Source organism: Tetrao urogallus (genome assembly GCF_951394365.1).
Source record: "Tetrao urogallus genome assembly, chromosome: 1".
NCBI lineage: Eukaryota > Metazoa > Chordata > Aves > Galliformes > Phasianidae > Tetrao > Tetrao urogallus.
The window spans coordinates 30,596,683-30,612,213 of NC_136813.1; the positions used below are offsets into that span (position 1 = coordinate 30,596,683).

The 15,531-nt window shown below is 46.2% G+C and overlaps 1 protein-coding gene across 1 annotated transcript; it reads right to left on the reverse strand.

Moving 5' to 3' along the window:
* Nucleotides 1-4,360: 4,360 nt before the first annotated feature.
* CNMD (chondromodulin) lies at nt 4,361-15,060 on the reverse strand (the record flags this gene model as incomplete). The annotated part of the gene is made up of 7 exons (XM_079544963.1): nt 14,915-15,060; nt 13,913-14,050; nt 11,668-11,808; nt 9,754-9,867; nt 7,983-8,136; nt 6,908-7,116; nt 4,361-4,576 (listed from the first exon to the last, which is right to left on the reverse strand). The coding sequence occupies exons 1-7, from the start codon at nt 14,984-14,986 to the stop codon at nt 4,361-4,363; spliced, it is 1,044 nt and encodes a 347-aa protein (XP_079401089.1). The 5' UTR covers nt 14,987-15,060.
* Nucleotides 15,061-15,531: the final 471 nt, after the last annotated feature.

Consider the following 15,531-nt stretch of genomic DNA (forward strand, 5'->3'; position numbering starts at 1 on the left):
CTTAATGTAGGAGGAAGACAAATGTCTGAGCTTTACTTTGTCCTGAAATCGAGTTCTTGTCTCCTGGCCAGCCTTGCTTTATGAATGTCATTCCGAGCATTTAACAGTGCTTAGTGAGGACTTGCTATGGGGAAAAACCTAGATAAAAATCTCTTAAGTAAAAATGAAAAGGTAATTTGAAGATGTTTTCTGCCAAACAAGTTGCTTTTACTTACTGTAGAGAATGCAGTAGTGGTTCCTCCATCTACTTTCACTTGCTAAAAGTCCATGGGAATATTTTGTCAGATAAGCACAGTATATTCTTGTATTAAGTGGGTACTGTTTCACTGCTTTGGGATTCCATTCACTTAGCTTAAGGCATAAAGTAAAATAAAATGCATTGCTACTTACGTGCTCTTGAGGCATGTGTAATGCAAATATAATGCTTTAGCTTCGGGCTAAAACTTGTAGCAATCAAATAGGAGACCTCCTTGTCCATCTCAATCCTGTGAGCAAAGCTTGCAGGTCTAAATGTAATGCCAGCATATTTCTGAGCACAGTCAGGGTGCGTGTGTTCCACTTTTAAAATTTAGTTGAACCAGAAATGGCAGCTTTTGTTGCATTGTTGGGGGGTGGTTTGGTTTTGTTTTGTTTGTTTGTTTTTGGTGAAGGATTGGGTTAAAGCAGTGAGAATTTTCTTGTAAAGATGGGAATGGGGAAGGTGCTTCATGGGCTTTGTGGACAGTGTGTGTGTTTTGTTCCTGACAAAGCACAGAAACGCAGAAAAGGATTCCAGAAGCTGTAAGTCAAGGGAAAAGGGCCTGGGAGCTTGCAGCTAGCCTGAGTGGAGATGATGAAGGGTACCAGTGTCAAAGAGATCTTCCTGTGGCACCAGAGAGGATGAGGAAGTTGGTGCAGCACTGGCAATCGACTGGCTGTCTTGTTTTTTCTTATTTTAGTGATATTTTACTTGTTCAGACTCCTGAGATTTTTCACAAGCCTTTTTGCCATCTCTAGATGCCCTTCTGAGAACACCTGGAGAATCTGACCTCAGAGCACTGATTTATAACCCTGTTGCAAATGGGGGAACAGGACTGCAGAAGGTAACAGTAGCCTCGCAATTCAGTGCCACAGGTGGGATTACTCTGTGCTGCTGTTTTGAGGTTGTAGAAGATACCTGACTGTTGTACCTTAAGGCAGTCTTTGTCATGCAGGGTATGTGTGCAGTGCTTGTAAAAGATCAGTTGAGCCTCTCAGAAGGGGAAGATAGATCAATTTGCATTTTGCTCTTTCTGAGCAGAGATTCAGTCCATCCTGATGTGCAAATGCATTATTTGACAACTGTAGTTTTATGCCTGTGCACTGATAAAATCCTGCCCTGAAAATGAGAATTCTGAATTTATTTGTGCTGAGACAAGGGTGTATTGTTATGAGAGACAGATCTCTTCCAATTCCAGCCTCTTTCTCAATGCAGACACAGGTGGAGGATGACTCCCTCATGACAAAAAAATGAATGGGGAAAGAGACTGGTTCATTTCTTCTCAACACTGGGGAGAAAGCATGCTATAGATGGATAAAAGAGGAGACTACTGCCATCACATCTCTTCAGTCTTTTTTGTCGTTTAAACTCTATTTTCATGGTGCCAAGGTGAAACTATCATCTTCAACCGAGGTGGTAAATGCTGTTTGGTAGTCTAAGCCTCCACCGTTGGGCACACTGCTGCATCTCTTCATGCTGTTGAAGCATTGGTCTCTGTCACTGCTATGCTGCCTCAGAACTTATTTAAGCATGTCATTCATTTTTAAGAATAAGATTTTTTTTTTTTTTTTGCAACCTTTCTGTAGCAGGAGACCATCTTTGAATATGTTAATATAGACAAATACTAATTTGCTTACTTGAAGCACGAGCTAGGGGAGGGGGTTTTGCTGTGTGGCTTCTGGAGATGGATTAAATCATAGAATCAGAGTAGCTTGGGTTGGAAGGGACTCCAAGGCTCACCAAGCTCCAACACCCTGCTGCACGCAGGGCCACCAACCTCCACATTTAATAGTAGACCAGGCTGCTCAGGGCCCCATCCAACCTGGCCTTGAACACCTCCAGTCTCTCTGGAGGCATCCACAGTCTCTCTGGGCAGCCTGTTCCAGCACCTCACCACTCTCTTGGTGAGAAGATTATCTATGCAAATCTGAGAAATCTGTGATTTTTGTGTAATATTTATGCAATATTGTAACTGGAAATTTTATTGGTCACAACTATGTCAGTAATGTATTTGTCTGTCTTACAGTCACTGGAGCTTTCTTGGCTGCCTGCAGAGGAGCATAAGATACGTGTGACAGTGAAGCACCCATGAAAGATGCTTTTTGACTTTTCACGTGTTTAGTCTGCCTATAGAAAACTGATGTGCACCTTTTGGTTAGGAAGTTATGCAGACGTGGAAATAACGTGTGGATTTTTTTCTGACTGGAGAAAGTCTTTAACTGGCAGGAGCAGGTAATGAGTTGCTTCAGGATGACCCTACCTGCAAAAATTAGCAACAATGTAGTTCATATATATATATATAAACGCTTTTCTTTCTCTTTCCCTTAACTATGTTTTCACTTACTAATTGCCTTGTTTTCCTCTCCAAACAGTTCTTCAATGTCTACTTGAAGGTACCGCTGCACTTTTTGATCCAAAAAAAGCTACAGGAAACAATTGCCATTTTTAATGTATTTGTTTAATCAGCAGTTTAAAAAAAAAAAAAAAAAAAAAAAAAATTAGAAAAAAGAAAAGAAAAAATGATTTTTCTAAGCATATGAATGGCATGCTTCTAAAACAACGTAATGATCAAGGTCATTTTCTTTCAAAAGAGCGAAAACCTCAAATGTAACAGGCCTTGAAATCCCACTCTAAGAAGTTTCCAGTTTAAATATTTCAAAGCAAGTTTGTTCTGGAGATTAAGGGAAGGCGAAGATTATTTATAATAATAATAGAACAAAATACTGAATTCTATTCTCATCTTCCCTCGCTTAACACTTTGCTTTTTAGATACGCTGTTTAGCATTCTGCATGAGGTTGTCTTTATTTTCTTTAAGCCACAATTATGTCAAATTAATTCCTTTTTTTGGTGTGTGATGCAGTGCTAATAACATTGCTTTGGCTTGCAACATCTCGGGAGCTGTTTAGTCACAAAAACGAATGCTTCAGAAAGTGAGCTTTAAAAGGTTGGACCCTTCTTTTTATAACGCCTGTGTAGATGGCTCTGTGAACTCGGGTGGAGTTTAAGATGTGGTGTGGATGAAGGCAGTGCAGTGCTTCTATCTTTGTTCATAGGCTAGGAATCCTAAGTCATCCCATCCTGCGTGAGTACTGCAGTGCAGTACCTTCCGTAGAGATGTAATACGTAATGGGATCAATCCCTCTAATTGCACAGTTTGCCTGAGCAGCAAGGGTGAGGTTAAAATCTTTTTTTTTTCCTCCTATTTACCAGTAAGCAATTTCTCTTGTAGGGAACAGAGGTTAGCTCCAGCGAAGGCCGTGAACAACCGCTATCCATGTAGAATAAGGAGGGGTTGTAATCTTGTGTCCAAAGTGTCTAGTTCAAGGGTTTATAAATAACAGTGGCTCTTGTCGATTCGGAAGGGTCTTGAGACTCTTTGGCCTACAGTTGGGTGTAAATACTCTAGCTGCAGTCTCTGGATGGCAGATATTTGTCAGACACTGCAGTGGTATCATGGATACAAGACTCTTGGTGCCGGGGTAGCTTTGATGTTGGGATGTGCGAAGGGTTTTGATTCTGCAGCCACACAAATTCCATCCCACAGCCCCTCTTCCTGCCGTTTGTTTCTGATTAAACACGATGTGAGCTTTCCCATGTCCCCTGGAGCAGCTTTGTGGGAAAGGTATGCTGTAATTGGTTTATAACCATTCATAATGACCTGGCAGCCCTGTACGGATAGCAACGGGGTGCGACTTAACTTGTGATTTATTTAGGTAAGCTACGTGGATGAAAGGTACTCCCAAGTGTACAAGTTTAGCCAGTTGCCTAATTGGACATAAATTTTCACGTCTAGCTCAGAGAGAGGTTTTTGTTATGAAAGTCTGAATTTGGATTTATGAACAAGCTTTCTAGACGGCTAAACCAGCTTGTGAGCAAAGTTAGTGTTGTCTGTTTTGAGGCTTCTTAGTTTGGAATTCAGTGCCTGCTAGCATGCTCTTTGTCATCGGTAAAGCTAATGGCGCCTTAATTTAAGAGTTTATTTACACTTAGAATACCTGCCCTTGCTTTTAGCACTGTTTGGATTCAGAAGCCAGGATTGGCCACGCTGCTTCGGTCGTAGTCTTTCATCAGTTTGGCGTTGTCAGACTCCTGCTGGCTTCTTCCAGGAGCCCAAAGCTTTCTCACACAACGCCCATGATGCGAGCGACCCACCAGCTGCAGGGCATGATGATACGGCAGGCGGTGCGGCAGCCCTGGTAGTTGTATGGCCACGGGTAGTAGCCCAGCAGAGGCTCACAGATCCTCTGACACTGCGTGTAACTTCGCCTGCACTCGATGCAGCACACGCCTAGGTGGTCCAGCATGGGGTCAAAAGCCATCCCTTCACCTTCCAGTTGCTGAAATGCAAAATGTTGGTGTTATCAGCTCTGAAACCTTGGCCTTGAACTGCACAGCACTCCCGCTAGCTGACCAGCGGACCTTGCTTTGTTCCCTTTTGCTTGGTAGGGATGTAGAATTGGTGCAGTCACCCGTGTAAAAATGGTAAGAAAAGGAAAGAACTCTAACGAAATACATTATTATTCTTCAGCCTGCAAAAGATCCAGCAGCAGTAAAACCCCCAAGGTATGAATGTTACTGATGGAAAAGACTTGAATGTAGTCATATGGGTCTTTCATGTAGATGACCATGTCTGAAGCTTATGCTGTACTTTTAATGTTTTTTTAATGTTTTAATGTTTTTGTCTTTTTTTTAACTCAGAAAACTTCTCTCTCGTCTTTCTTTCAGCTTTTTTTTCCTGAGAGCCACACTGAGTTGCTTTGTGGACAGTGGGATTTCTACCTGTTCTGTACCTAACAGTATGCAGTTGCATGGAACACAGTGTGTATGAAATATTTAAAAGCAAGCTTTTGCTTTTGCTTTCTCCCTTCAGAATCATTTTCCTATTTTGGGGGGAAAACAAAAAACAACAAAACAACAAACAAACCAAACCACCAAACAAACTGAATATTCTAATTTTGAAGCTGAATTGTTCTTTTTTCAAGAACGCTTTGAGAAAAGCAGCAGCAAACAGCAGATGCTGGCATCTAAGTTGGCCCTGAGCGTTTTTCACTTGGAAACCAGCAGCACACTGCAGCAGTGGGGCACAGAGGATGTGTTCTCCTCTCCAGGCTGGTGTGTGCTGCTGGGGACCACTTGGCTGAGCTCAGGCCTTTGGAGTCTCCTTCCCCAACCTGATAGCAAGGGGGAGGGATGTTGGTTCCCTTGAGTTTCCTCCTTGGGTTTAGATGGCAGCAGTGTGAGCTTCTGCATGAGAGCTCATTGTCCAGAGTCCCTTTATGCAGTGGGTGAGGAGGAATAGTTGTAAGCACGATTCCTTCCATCCTGGGGGAAAGAGCTACAACGTAATTAACGGTCCTTTGGAATTAGACAAATCTGCCTGTAGGGAAAGCTTGGCTAAAGGCATCTATGGGGTAACTGCTAATGACGGTGAGTCCTGCCCTGCAGGATGGAAGAAGTGTGGGGAGCTGGAAGCTGTGGCTCTGGCATGTATCCCTCTGGCTGGGAGAATGAAGCTGCTGCAACTGCCCTGCTGCTGCTCCCAGAGAAAAAGGGAAGTGGGGCCTCATGGACTTCACGCTAGTGGATGCAAAGAGAAGCTGAATTCCACAGCCATTGCTATTCTACTGACCTCATGAGAGTCAGTTTAGATCCACTTTATTTGGAGTGATTAATTTGAGTTTAATTAAGGGATGTCAACTCGGCAGAATGCTGTCACAGCATAATGATCTCCTGCTGTTGCATAAATGTCAAAGCTGGGACTTATTTCCAAAGCAGGAGGCATTAATCTTGTAACAGTATTGTATTAAAGTGACTTACTCCTGCTGCACCAAATGGTGAGTGTAAATTCTCTGGCACTGGTGCACTGGACTACAGGCTGCCTACTGTATGGCTCCTGCACGCTGCCTCATCTCAGAGAGCAGCAACGAATGTCCCAGTGGTCACCTTCCATGAGCTACTGCTGCCTCTGAGCAGCTTGCAAGAGATCCTGTCTTCCAGATGGAGAGAGCAGGTTGAAGGAGTAGATCTCCATTTAGGAGGAAACTCTTTGCTATGAGCACTGGCACAGCTGCCCAGAGAGCCCCATCCATGCAGGTACTCAAAGCCAGTTCGTACAGGGCCATGGGCAGCCTGAGCTGCTGGGTGGCACTGCCCACGGCATGGACTTGGAGCTGGATGGGCTTTAAAGTCCATTCCAACCCATAACATTCCATGTTTTGGCTTAACCCCTAATATCTTTGAAATCAGACATAAACTACCACTTTCTTCTTCTCTAGGGGTCTGATGCTGGTTTGTATGTTTAAGAGCATGATGTAGGTCCTAGCTACTAGGTTCATGCTTTACCTTTGTTGGGGTTCAGCTACGTGTTTAAGGCCAGCTTCCAGTTTATCATCATCTGGTACTTCTTAGTGGGCCTTGGAGCCCTTCAAAAGCAACTTTTCATCAGCTTCTCTTGATCTTACCACCTCAAGCACTTCATCTTGCTGAGGCTTAGTTTAAAACTAGGGCTGGGAGAGGGAGAAGACCTTTTTGGACTTGTATGTAGACATGTTTTGTGGAGCAAAACGGAATGAGTGAGTGCAGATTTAAATAACTAAAAGATAAGCCCGACCGTGTCATTAACATTACCTGTCCACCACAGTCTTGTGCTCTGTGGTGCAAATACTCACATTGTATGGGTTGTCTGGGTTAAGTGTTTGGTCGCTTTCTTGCTGCATTGGCCTGGTTTCATTAGGCTGGGGGCCAAGCTCTTGAATCAGCTGGGTGGGGGTGGACCTGGTGTTCACTTCTTTAACAGCAGCTGCTGTGTCTTCTGCGTCGAAGTTTGACTCGGACTGGCGTTTATTTCTCTTCATTTCTCTCCTTTCTCTTTGTTTATCTGAAGAAGTAGTCACATTTTGAATATATCTTTGTATTTATCCACAGATCCAGATTGCAATGGTGTGTTTAATAAAAGCTAGGAGAACCAGGGAGGGAAGAGCAAACAGCAAAATGGAAAACTTGATAAGCACCCCAGTGGGAACTCCTTGCTTTCCTGTGCATTATAAGGAACTGATATCATTCTGAAGTGGAGGTGAAGCTTTTTCTCCCTCTTTCTTCCCTTGAAGCTAAGCAGGTGTAAGAAGATGCTTTTGGCTTCCAGCATAGTCACTGATGTTACCTCAGCAGCAGCTGCCAGCACTCACAAGGGCCATTGTATGTGCTGTTGTGGCAGGCTGATGCCCTCTTCCCAAGTCCAGGTGGTGAACCTGGTGGGAGCTGCTTTGATGCTGCTCTTTTGTTACCCAGTAGGAAGTGCAGTATCATAAGAAAAATGGAAGATAATGGCAGCTTGCTTGGATCCCCAGGTGCTCTCATGGTATTTTTTTCTTTTCCCCCCAGTGTTTTAAAATTAGATGGTGCAAGGAGGAATAAATCTTTTCAAGCCCTCTCTTCTCCTTCCAGGCCTGGGATGTACCTGGAGAAGTTACTATCAGCCTGGTTACTCCTGAACACCTTTGCTAGGAGTGGCTGTGTTTGATGACCACACTTCCACCCAGGGTTGGCCTCCAGGACCTCACAAACTTCATCTATCAAGTTGCCCATCTGATCCCTCCACCGAAATCTACTGGAGAAGCATTGGGAAACATGGCAGGGCATGATCTCAGACCAGTAGTTTGCTGGTTCCCAGCCCTTGGCCAGTTATGGCATTCCAGCTGCCTGAGCAGTTTGGTTCTAACGCTTTTGAAATACAAGAAATGTTACCTTTGGGATATGTAGGTCGAAGCCAGAAAATCGGAAGATCCCCACAAAGCTCTAAAATTTTGGGGCTTAGGAAACCGTTGTGCTTGATGGGCTCGTCTGCAGCCACCCAGATAAGAGAGTTTTCATCAAATCTAACAGGCATGATTTCATCTTCCTGCAAACAGAAGAGCACAAATCCTTTGCTAGTTCAGTGAGTGGCCTTCTGCCTGCCTGCTGCTAACTCTTGGGCATCAAACTGTGTAATCATCAGCTGCAACTAACGCTGCGCATCCTTTATTTCATGAATGCCAGCTGATTGTAGTGAGCCAACCTGCTGTCAGGTTTTGCTGGGGTTGTGCTTTCACCCTTTTCTCTTTAGAATACTTTTGCCCTATGTATGAGAGATCTTCCAGGCCTGAGTGCCAGGATTTCAGTAGTAAAAACCTGTGAACGTCCACCAGCTTCAAGAGATGAGCAGTGAATTAGGCCAGCCAAAAATGAGACCCCATTCCTCTGTTATGCCTGCTCTCATCTCATGTTCTCCTACACTCTTCAGCTCTGTTTACAATAGATGTTTAAAAAAAAAAAAAGAAGTCTTGCTTGCAAATTTTGCAGAGGATTACGGTACGAGAACTGGTGCAGCTTCCAGTTTCAAGTCAACGTGATGGCTCTGATTAAAGGTCTTGTTCAGTAAAAGCAATTCAATTGACCAAAAGCTTGAAGTGCGAGTTAAAGGAGCCTGCCTTTTTGAAGTGTACCCTGCAGGTTTTTGGTTTGTATCTTCAAAGTAACGTAGGCAAATGCCAGTGATTGATTCTTTAAAGTCGTTAGTTCAAAGTATTATTTTACATAAAATGTGTAAGTATTTTATAGCAACAGTGAAATATTAAAAGAAAACCAACTTGTGAATCATGAAAACCAGTACGATTTCAAAGTTAAAATTCTAAATTGCTTCCATAAAAGTCATCGAAACTCGTTACATAACTGACTAGATCAATTTATTCTGTCAAGTTGTTGTTCCTTTAATGTGTTTATTGATTTCTTTGTAGGTCTCGAGCCATTGAAGTTCACCATCCAATCTGTCTACTGAGAGCTCTTGATTTTTTTTTTTTTCTCCCCCTTAAGTTTCCATCAGCATCAGAAATAAGAGAATCCACTTTTCCGATATAAAAAAATATCCTTTGTTTCTGCTTTGAAATTACCATGGCTTATGAGCAGGCAGACATCGGGGGTCTATGCAAGCTTATTTCCATCAGCCATTTTTATAGGCAACGTTGGCTATATGTGCTGTAAGGATGCACTGTAAGTACTCAGATGTACGTGCTTATCAGAGGGAGAATTCCTGTAAGTAGGAAAATAAATACTGCTTTGCCACACCGGTCATTCATCTAACTGCAAAAGTCAAGCAATGGGGGAGGGCCTGAAACAATTTATATGAGTGGGATGGGAGTGGTTTTCATGGTAGCTGGGTGAGTATTGCAGTGTGATGCAGGATCTGTGAAATTTAGTCAACGCAGTGTTCTAAAATGAAGGCCGATGCGGGCTAATTAGGTAAATTCTTAATGTTTACTGTTATTTCTTCTGAGTTAGCTGAAATTTTGCAGTAACATTCAGTATTTCCCGAGCCTTGATAAGTGGAGTTGCTCTAGTTTGGTAAGCATTCCCTTGGGTTCTATCCCTGTGGTTGTTTGCATTGCTTCCTCCATGCTTCCCAAGCACAGCCTCCTGCCCAGCCTTTTCTCATGCCACCAATGCCCCCTGCTCATCCCCCCCTCATACCAGTAGCCCTTACCAGGTCAGAGGACAGGCTGGCCTTGGTCATGGCATCCACCTCAGGCACGCGAGCTTTGGGCTGGGCCTTGATGTAACACTTCTCTCCTCCAGCAAATCGGATGCCAGTGATGCCCTAAGGAACAGGACACACATTTGGGTGCAGCCCTCTGTGTCCCCCTGCCCCATGGACCCCTCATGCTACCCCAGCCAACATTGTCTCTGAGCTTCTAGTCTGAACACTGAGTCTTATTTAAAAACAGACACACCAGCACACTCTGGGACTTGTGCTAGAGCATGGTAGGAGCAGCTCAGCCTTGCATAACCACAGGATCACGAAGGTTGGAGAAGACCACTAAGATCACCTAGTCCAACCGTCGGCGCATCACCACCATGCCCACTGAACCATGTCCCTCTGCACCACGTCTACCCTTAAATCCAAGTCTTTGCTGGGCACGCAGTCATCCGAGCTGTGCCAATCAATCCAAGGATGCAAATGTAAATGCTTGGCCTTTGGAAGTGTCTTTCTTTCTCCCTTATGTCCATTCTCAGCTCAAAACCCGACTGGCAGCGTCCCTTTGCTCTCACTGAGCCTTGGGACTGTGATCAGGCACAACCCTGATAGGTAGCAGCCACACTTGGGTAGTTGATCTGACCTGGCTCTTAGGTCAGCCAGCAGCATGCCTGGCAGTGCTGTGACTTCAGCATCTTTCTGTTGAGCTGGAGCCTTTGTGCAGATGTGGAATAATGAAGAGGAACAATGAGAGCTTGCTGCAGATGCCCTTATTCAGCTGCTATTAATGTTGCTATGGTGATGTTTGCTAGAGATTGGTAAAAGCTGAACTCCAGCTGTTGGGCAAGCTGGGTTCCCAGTCTCCTGGCTTGGATTTGCTTGTATTTGTGGAGAAGTCAAGGCGCTGGATTTCCTCTGCTTTCTAGAATAGGAAGCAGTCCTCCTGACACCTGCTGGTGTCCTTGGCTTTAGATGCTGCTTTGACTTAGGGAGGACTTTGAAGTTAAGTGTTTTGCACCTGAGAACATTAACTACAGCATCTTGGTCCTATAAAAATTTTTTGCACAGGACAGGCATTGCACAGACAGACCTTTCATAGAATCACAGGGTGGCTTGGGTTGGAAGGGACCTTAAAGCCAATTCAGTTTCAACCCCTTGCTGTAAGTAGGTAGGGGTGTCACTCATTAAAACAGGCTGCCCGGGGTCCCGCACATCCTGACCTTTATTAGCTTGGGTATGGTGCAGCTCTGTGAGCAGCTCACCTGGTTGTTATGCTAAGATTTGTCACCCATGAGCCCGGGCTGAGCCACCATTCTCAAGAACTTGGGTACCCAAATATATTTGCTGCTGGATGGAATCACTAAACAGAGCACATCTGACACAAGGATGCAAAGTTGTGCTGCATTCCTCTGTCCCCTCCCCTAGGCTTGGCCCCAAGCTCCCATCCTCGATCTCAGTGCAGAGAGCGCTATAGAAGTTTGTCCCTGGTGTCTGCTTGGCTTAAGGTGTTGATCTTGTGTTCCTCAAATGCTGACATTTTGGATACGAAGGCGTGTTTCTCCAGTTCAAATCCTACAAAATCACACAAGGGCTGTGGCACAGCCTGCCAGAGAGTTTTCCTAGCGTGATCTTGAGGGCACACGTTGCAGCTCTATTTTAATGACTTGAAAGCATGTGTGAAGCCAAATCTGATGCAGCCTAATCGATATTGGAGAGGACCTTGGCAAGAACTACCCCTAAAGGATATGTAGACTCCATTTTGGAGGAAACTACTGACCTTGCTGTGAGAGCAAGCCAGGTGAGCGTGGATGTCTGTGTGGGCAGCGAGGGCACAGAAACCTCCCACAAGCCGAGCTGAGAGCTGGGACAGTGGGGTGTAGGCATTGGAGAGAAGGGTGTGAGGGACCCAGTGGCAGTACTTACAATCTGGAAATCATGAACTTCAACAGCCTCTTCACTCCCGCTTCCTGTTTTGAATGTCTCTAAGTTGTTTCCGGCATCTATTTCCATCGATCCATCCTGCACTTTTCCATTAATGCTCATGGTATAGTGAACGTTGTACACCTGCAATAAATAACAGAGCAGTAATGCACTAACGCTGTGCGTTGTCTTCTTCCTGAACCAGGTGATGGGTCAACCTGATGGTCATGACCCTACTCACAGAACCACAGCACTGCTGAGGCTGGCAGGGCCCTCTGGGTCCCTCTCCTCCCTCCCCTGCCCCAGGAGGGACACCCAGAGCAGGGTGCCCAGGGCCACGTCCATGTGGCTCTGGGAGATCCCCAAGGAGGAGACCCCACAGCCTCTATGCAGCAGAGGGTTTATTTGATTCTCTTGTGCAGTCCAGATAAAAGTGCTGCATGAGCAGCTTACTCTCAGTCTCAAAACAAAACAAAACAAAACAAAAAAATGCCTTGCAGCAGCACTGTAACGAAAAATTCACACTGACAGCTAGAGACAAATTTCTTCTTCCCTCACCCTCACTCAGGGAAGTTGAGGGTGCTAAAGATTTATGGTTCCCCAATTGTACACGTGCAGGCCCACGTTCTCTACTCTTTCAGGCTCCAATTGAACATGGTGCACAGACCCAGACCTGTGCCTGCAGCATTCCCTCCTCGTGGCTGAGCCAGATTTGAAGCCAGATTTGAGACCTTTTATTATCGCTGTCAGTTAAGAGAGAGCTTACAATAAGGATTTACAATAAATAAGTTTACCTTCAGCTATTTTATGAATGTAATTTGTAGAGTTGCTTCCTAAGCACTTGCAAGTCCCGAGCTTGGAGGCACCTTGGAAAAATGCCTCCCACTTTTCCCAATCAACCTGGAATTTGACTTTGAATCTTAATGACAGCTCTGGATAGGACAGGAGTTGAACTCAATGACCCTTATGGGTCCTTTCCAACTTGGGGTGTTCTATGGTTCTATGTTTTGCAAACCAGGACTCAGATGGATGGAGCAATATGTAGGGGGAAATTTTCCTGCTGATTCACTGTGTCCCTGCCAGCCTGTGTACCCATGGATGTCATAGAACAGCCTGGGTTGAAAAGAACCACAATGATCATTTAGTTTCAACCCCCTGCTATGTGCAGGGTCGCCAACCAGCAGACCAGGCTGCCCAGAGCCACATCCAGCCTGGCCTTGAATGCCTCCAGGGATGGGGCATCCACAGCCTCCTTTATCCTTTCAAGAGCCTAGAGGATGGCATTTGCAGCCTGGCTTAGAGGTCAGCAATGTGTCTTGTCTCTTTGTTTGGTGTTTAACCTTGTACTTTCTCTGACTATCTACATTATTGCTACGTGCATGCATGTATCTCCCAGGGAGCTCTGCTCTGCTGCTGGGACTTGCACAAGGACCTCCTTGATGGGACTGCAGCATGGCTGGAAGTTGTGCAAATCCTTTTCCAAGGTAAACCCAAAGATCTGAACTGTGCTAACAGAGCAACCTAAATTCAGGTGGGCACCGTCATGCTTAACATACGTTTTAAACCAAAACTTAGCTGAATAGAAAGTGAAATTTATATATTAACACGGAATAACGCTCATGATGCTTCTGAAAGTAGATTCTTAAAGTGGTCAGCAACTTCTTAGTTTTGTTCTTTGCGTGCAGTGTCTTTTATCTACCCCAGAAAATGTAAATAAGAAAATGTACCGAGGCTTGAAAAGTTGTTCCACAGCTGTTAACCATAAATGCCTCCACGCATGCACAGCCCACCAATGGGCCAGCTGTTCACGGGTTAAATATAGCACTGCACACATCGGGGTCCAGGTGGGACTTGGTCTGAGCATGCTGTGGTGTGGGGAAGGAATGCATGCGTTTCAATGCTGGTTTTGTCCTGAGGGCTGGAGTTTGCCCAGGATGTGAATCCCTGGGGAGGGACCGTGCTTGGAGTTTGCTAAGAACGTGTGAGCAGAAATCAATGTAGTGTCTGTGCTCCTGGAGATACGCTGCACAGTCAGTAAGAAATGTACTTCCAGGAGTCTCCATTCCCACAACTAATAAAGATAATTATTATATTTTTGGTGGTTTTTTTTTTTTTTTGTTTTTTTTTTTTTTGAGTATGAGAAAAAAAAAAAAGTCCTGCTAAAAGACCTCTTTATCGATCCTGTAATGCAAGTTTCCAGCCTGTGCCCTGTGTTACTTGCAGCCTGTACCAGGCTGGCCGTGCTCACCTGCCTCTCGGTGGCTTTCCAGAAGTAGAAGGCGCCGATGGCCCCAGCCAGCAGCAGAAGGGCCCCAGCGATGAGCACTGTGGCCCCTGCCTTCAGCAGCCGCCCTGGCCCTGGAGGGGGCACTGCTGCCGTGTACGCCTGCAGGGAGCACAGTGCTGGAATGGGAAGCCTGACCTGGTGGGACCAGTTGAGGTCCCTATCCTGAGCCAGCTGTGATGGCTGTCATGTCCCAGCCCAATCCATCACTTCTCACCCATCCGCCCCTTCCATCTGTGACCAAGCACATCCTGACCTGACCCAATCTGTCTCATCCCATCCTAACCCAGCCGGTCCCATCCCAACTCATCCCATCCCAACCCATCCCACCTTGTCTAAACCCATCAATTCTGTCCTGATCTGGTGAATCCCATGTCATCCTAACCTTGTCTGACCCACTGCATCCTGACTCGTTCCAATCTAGCCCATCCCAACCTGACATTTTCTGTTCTATCTTAATCTGTCCAGCTGAACCCAACCCATCCCGTCTCATCTCATTCTGACTCATCTCATTCCAAACAATTCCATCCCAATCTGATTTGACCCATTCCAATCCAATCCATCTTATTCTATCCTGACCCATCCCATATCGATCTAGCAGACCCATCCTGACCCATCCCATTTCATACCATCCCAATTCGACACATCTCATCCCAACCCCCCCACCCCATTTCTGATCCAATCTGTTGTGTCTCTTCCCTTCCCTTCCCTTCCCTTCCCTTCCCTTCCCTTCCCTTCCCTTCCCTTCCCTTCCCTTCCCTTCCCTTCCCTTCCCTTCCCTTCCCTTCCCTTCCCTTCCCTTCCCTTCCCTTCCCTTCCCTTCCCTTCCCTTCCCTTCCCTTCCCTTCCCTTCCCTTCCCTTCCCTTCCCTTCCCTTCCCTTCCCTTCCCTTCCCTTCCCAGCCCGTCCCATCCCTTCCCAGCCCGTCCCAGCCCGTCTCATTCAGCCCATCCCAGTGGCACTCACGGGCGGCAGGCCCTGCTCCACGTCTTCGGGCCCCGCTCGGGCGATGGGTACCTTCTCCGAGCCCTCGGCCATGGCTGCGGCAGCGGCTGCCCCAGGCTCTCCGCTCCCCGCCGGGCAGCACCGCCCCGGCCCGGCCCCCGCACCGCCCCTGCCCGGACAGAGAACGCTCCTCTCCCTCCGGGCCGCACCCCCGGGAGGAGGGGAGTGGGGATTTGGGGCCCAGGGGCAGCGTTGGAGAGAGGAGAGGGGGAGTGATGGAGGGGGAATGTCCGTGCAGTGAGTACCGCGCTGGGCTGCTGTGGAGAGGTGCCCTTACAGACAGCCGTAGTAAAAACTGATTTATATATATATATATATAAATATAACAGCTTTTTAACTACATTAACAAGCTTGCCAAAGAAATCAGCAGAGTGCATTTGGATTGAGGTGTGGGCACAGCGCATTTGATGGCTGCCCCACGGAGCACCCCAACGTGGCACGGGCTGAGCTGCCACCAAGGCTCTGGGGACAAGCAGAGAATGGTGGCAGGGGGGAAAGTCACCTTTTGGTTTGAAACGGCCACAAGACCTCATTGCCCCCAGAGGCAGGTCTGACCGCTGGACTGAAAACCACTGTGA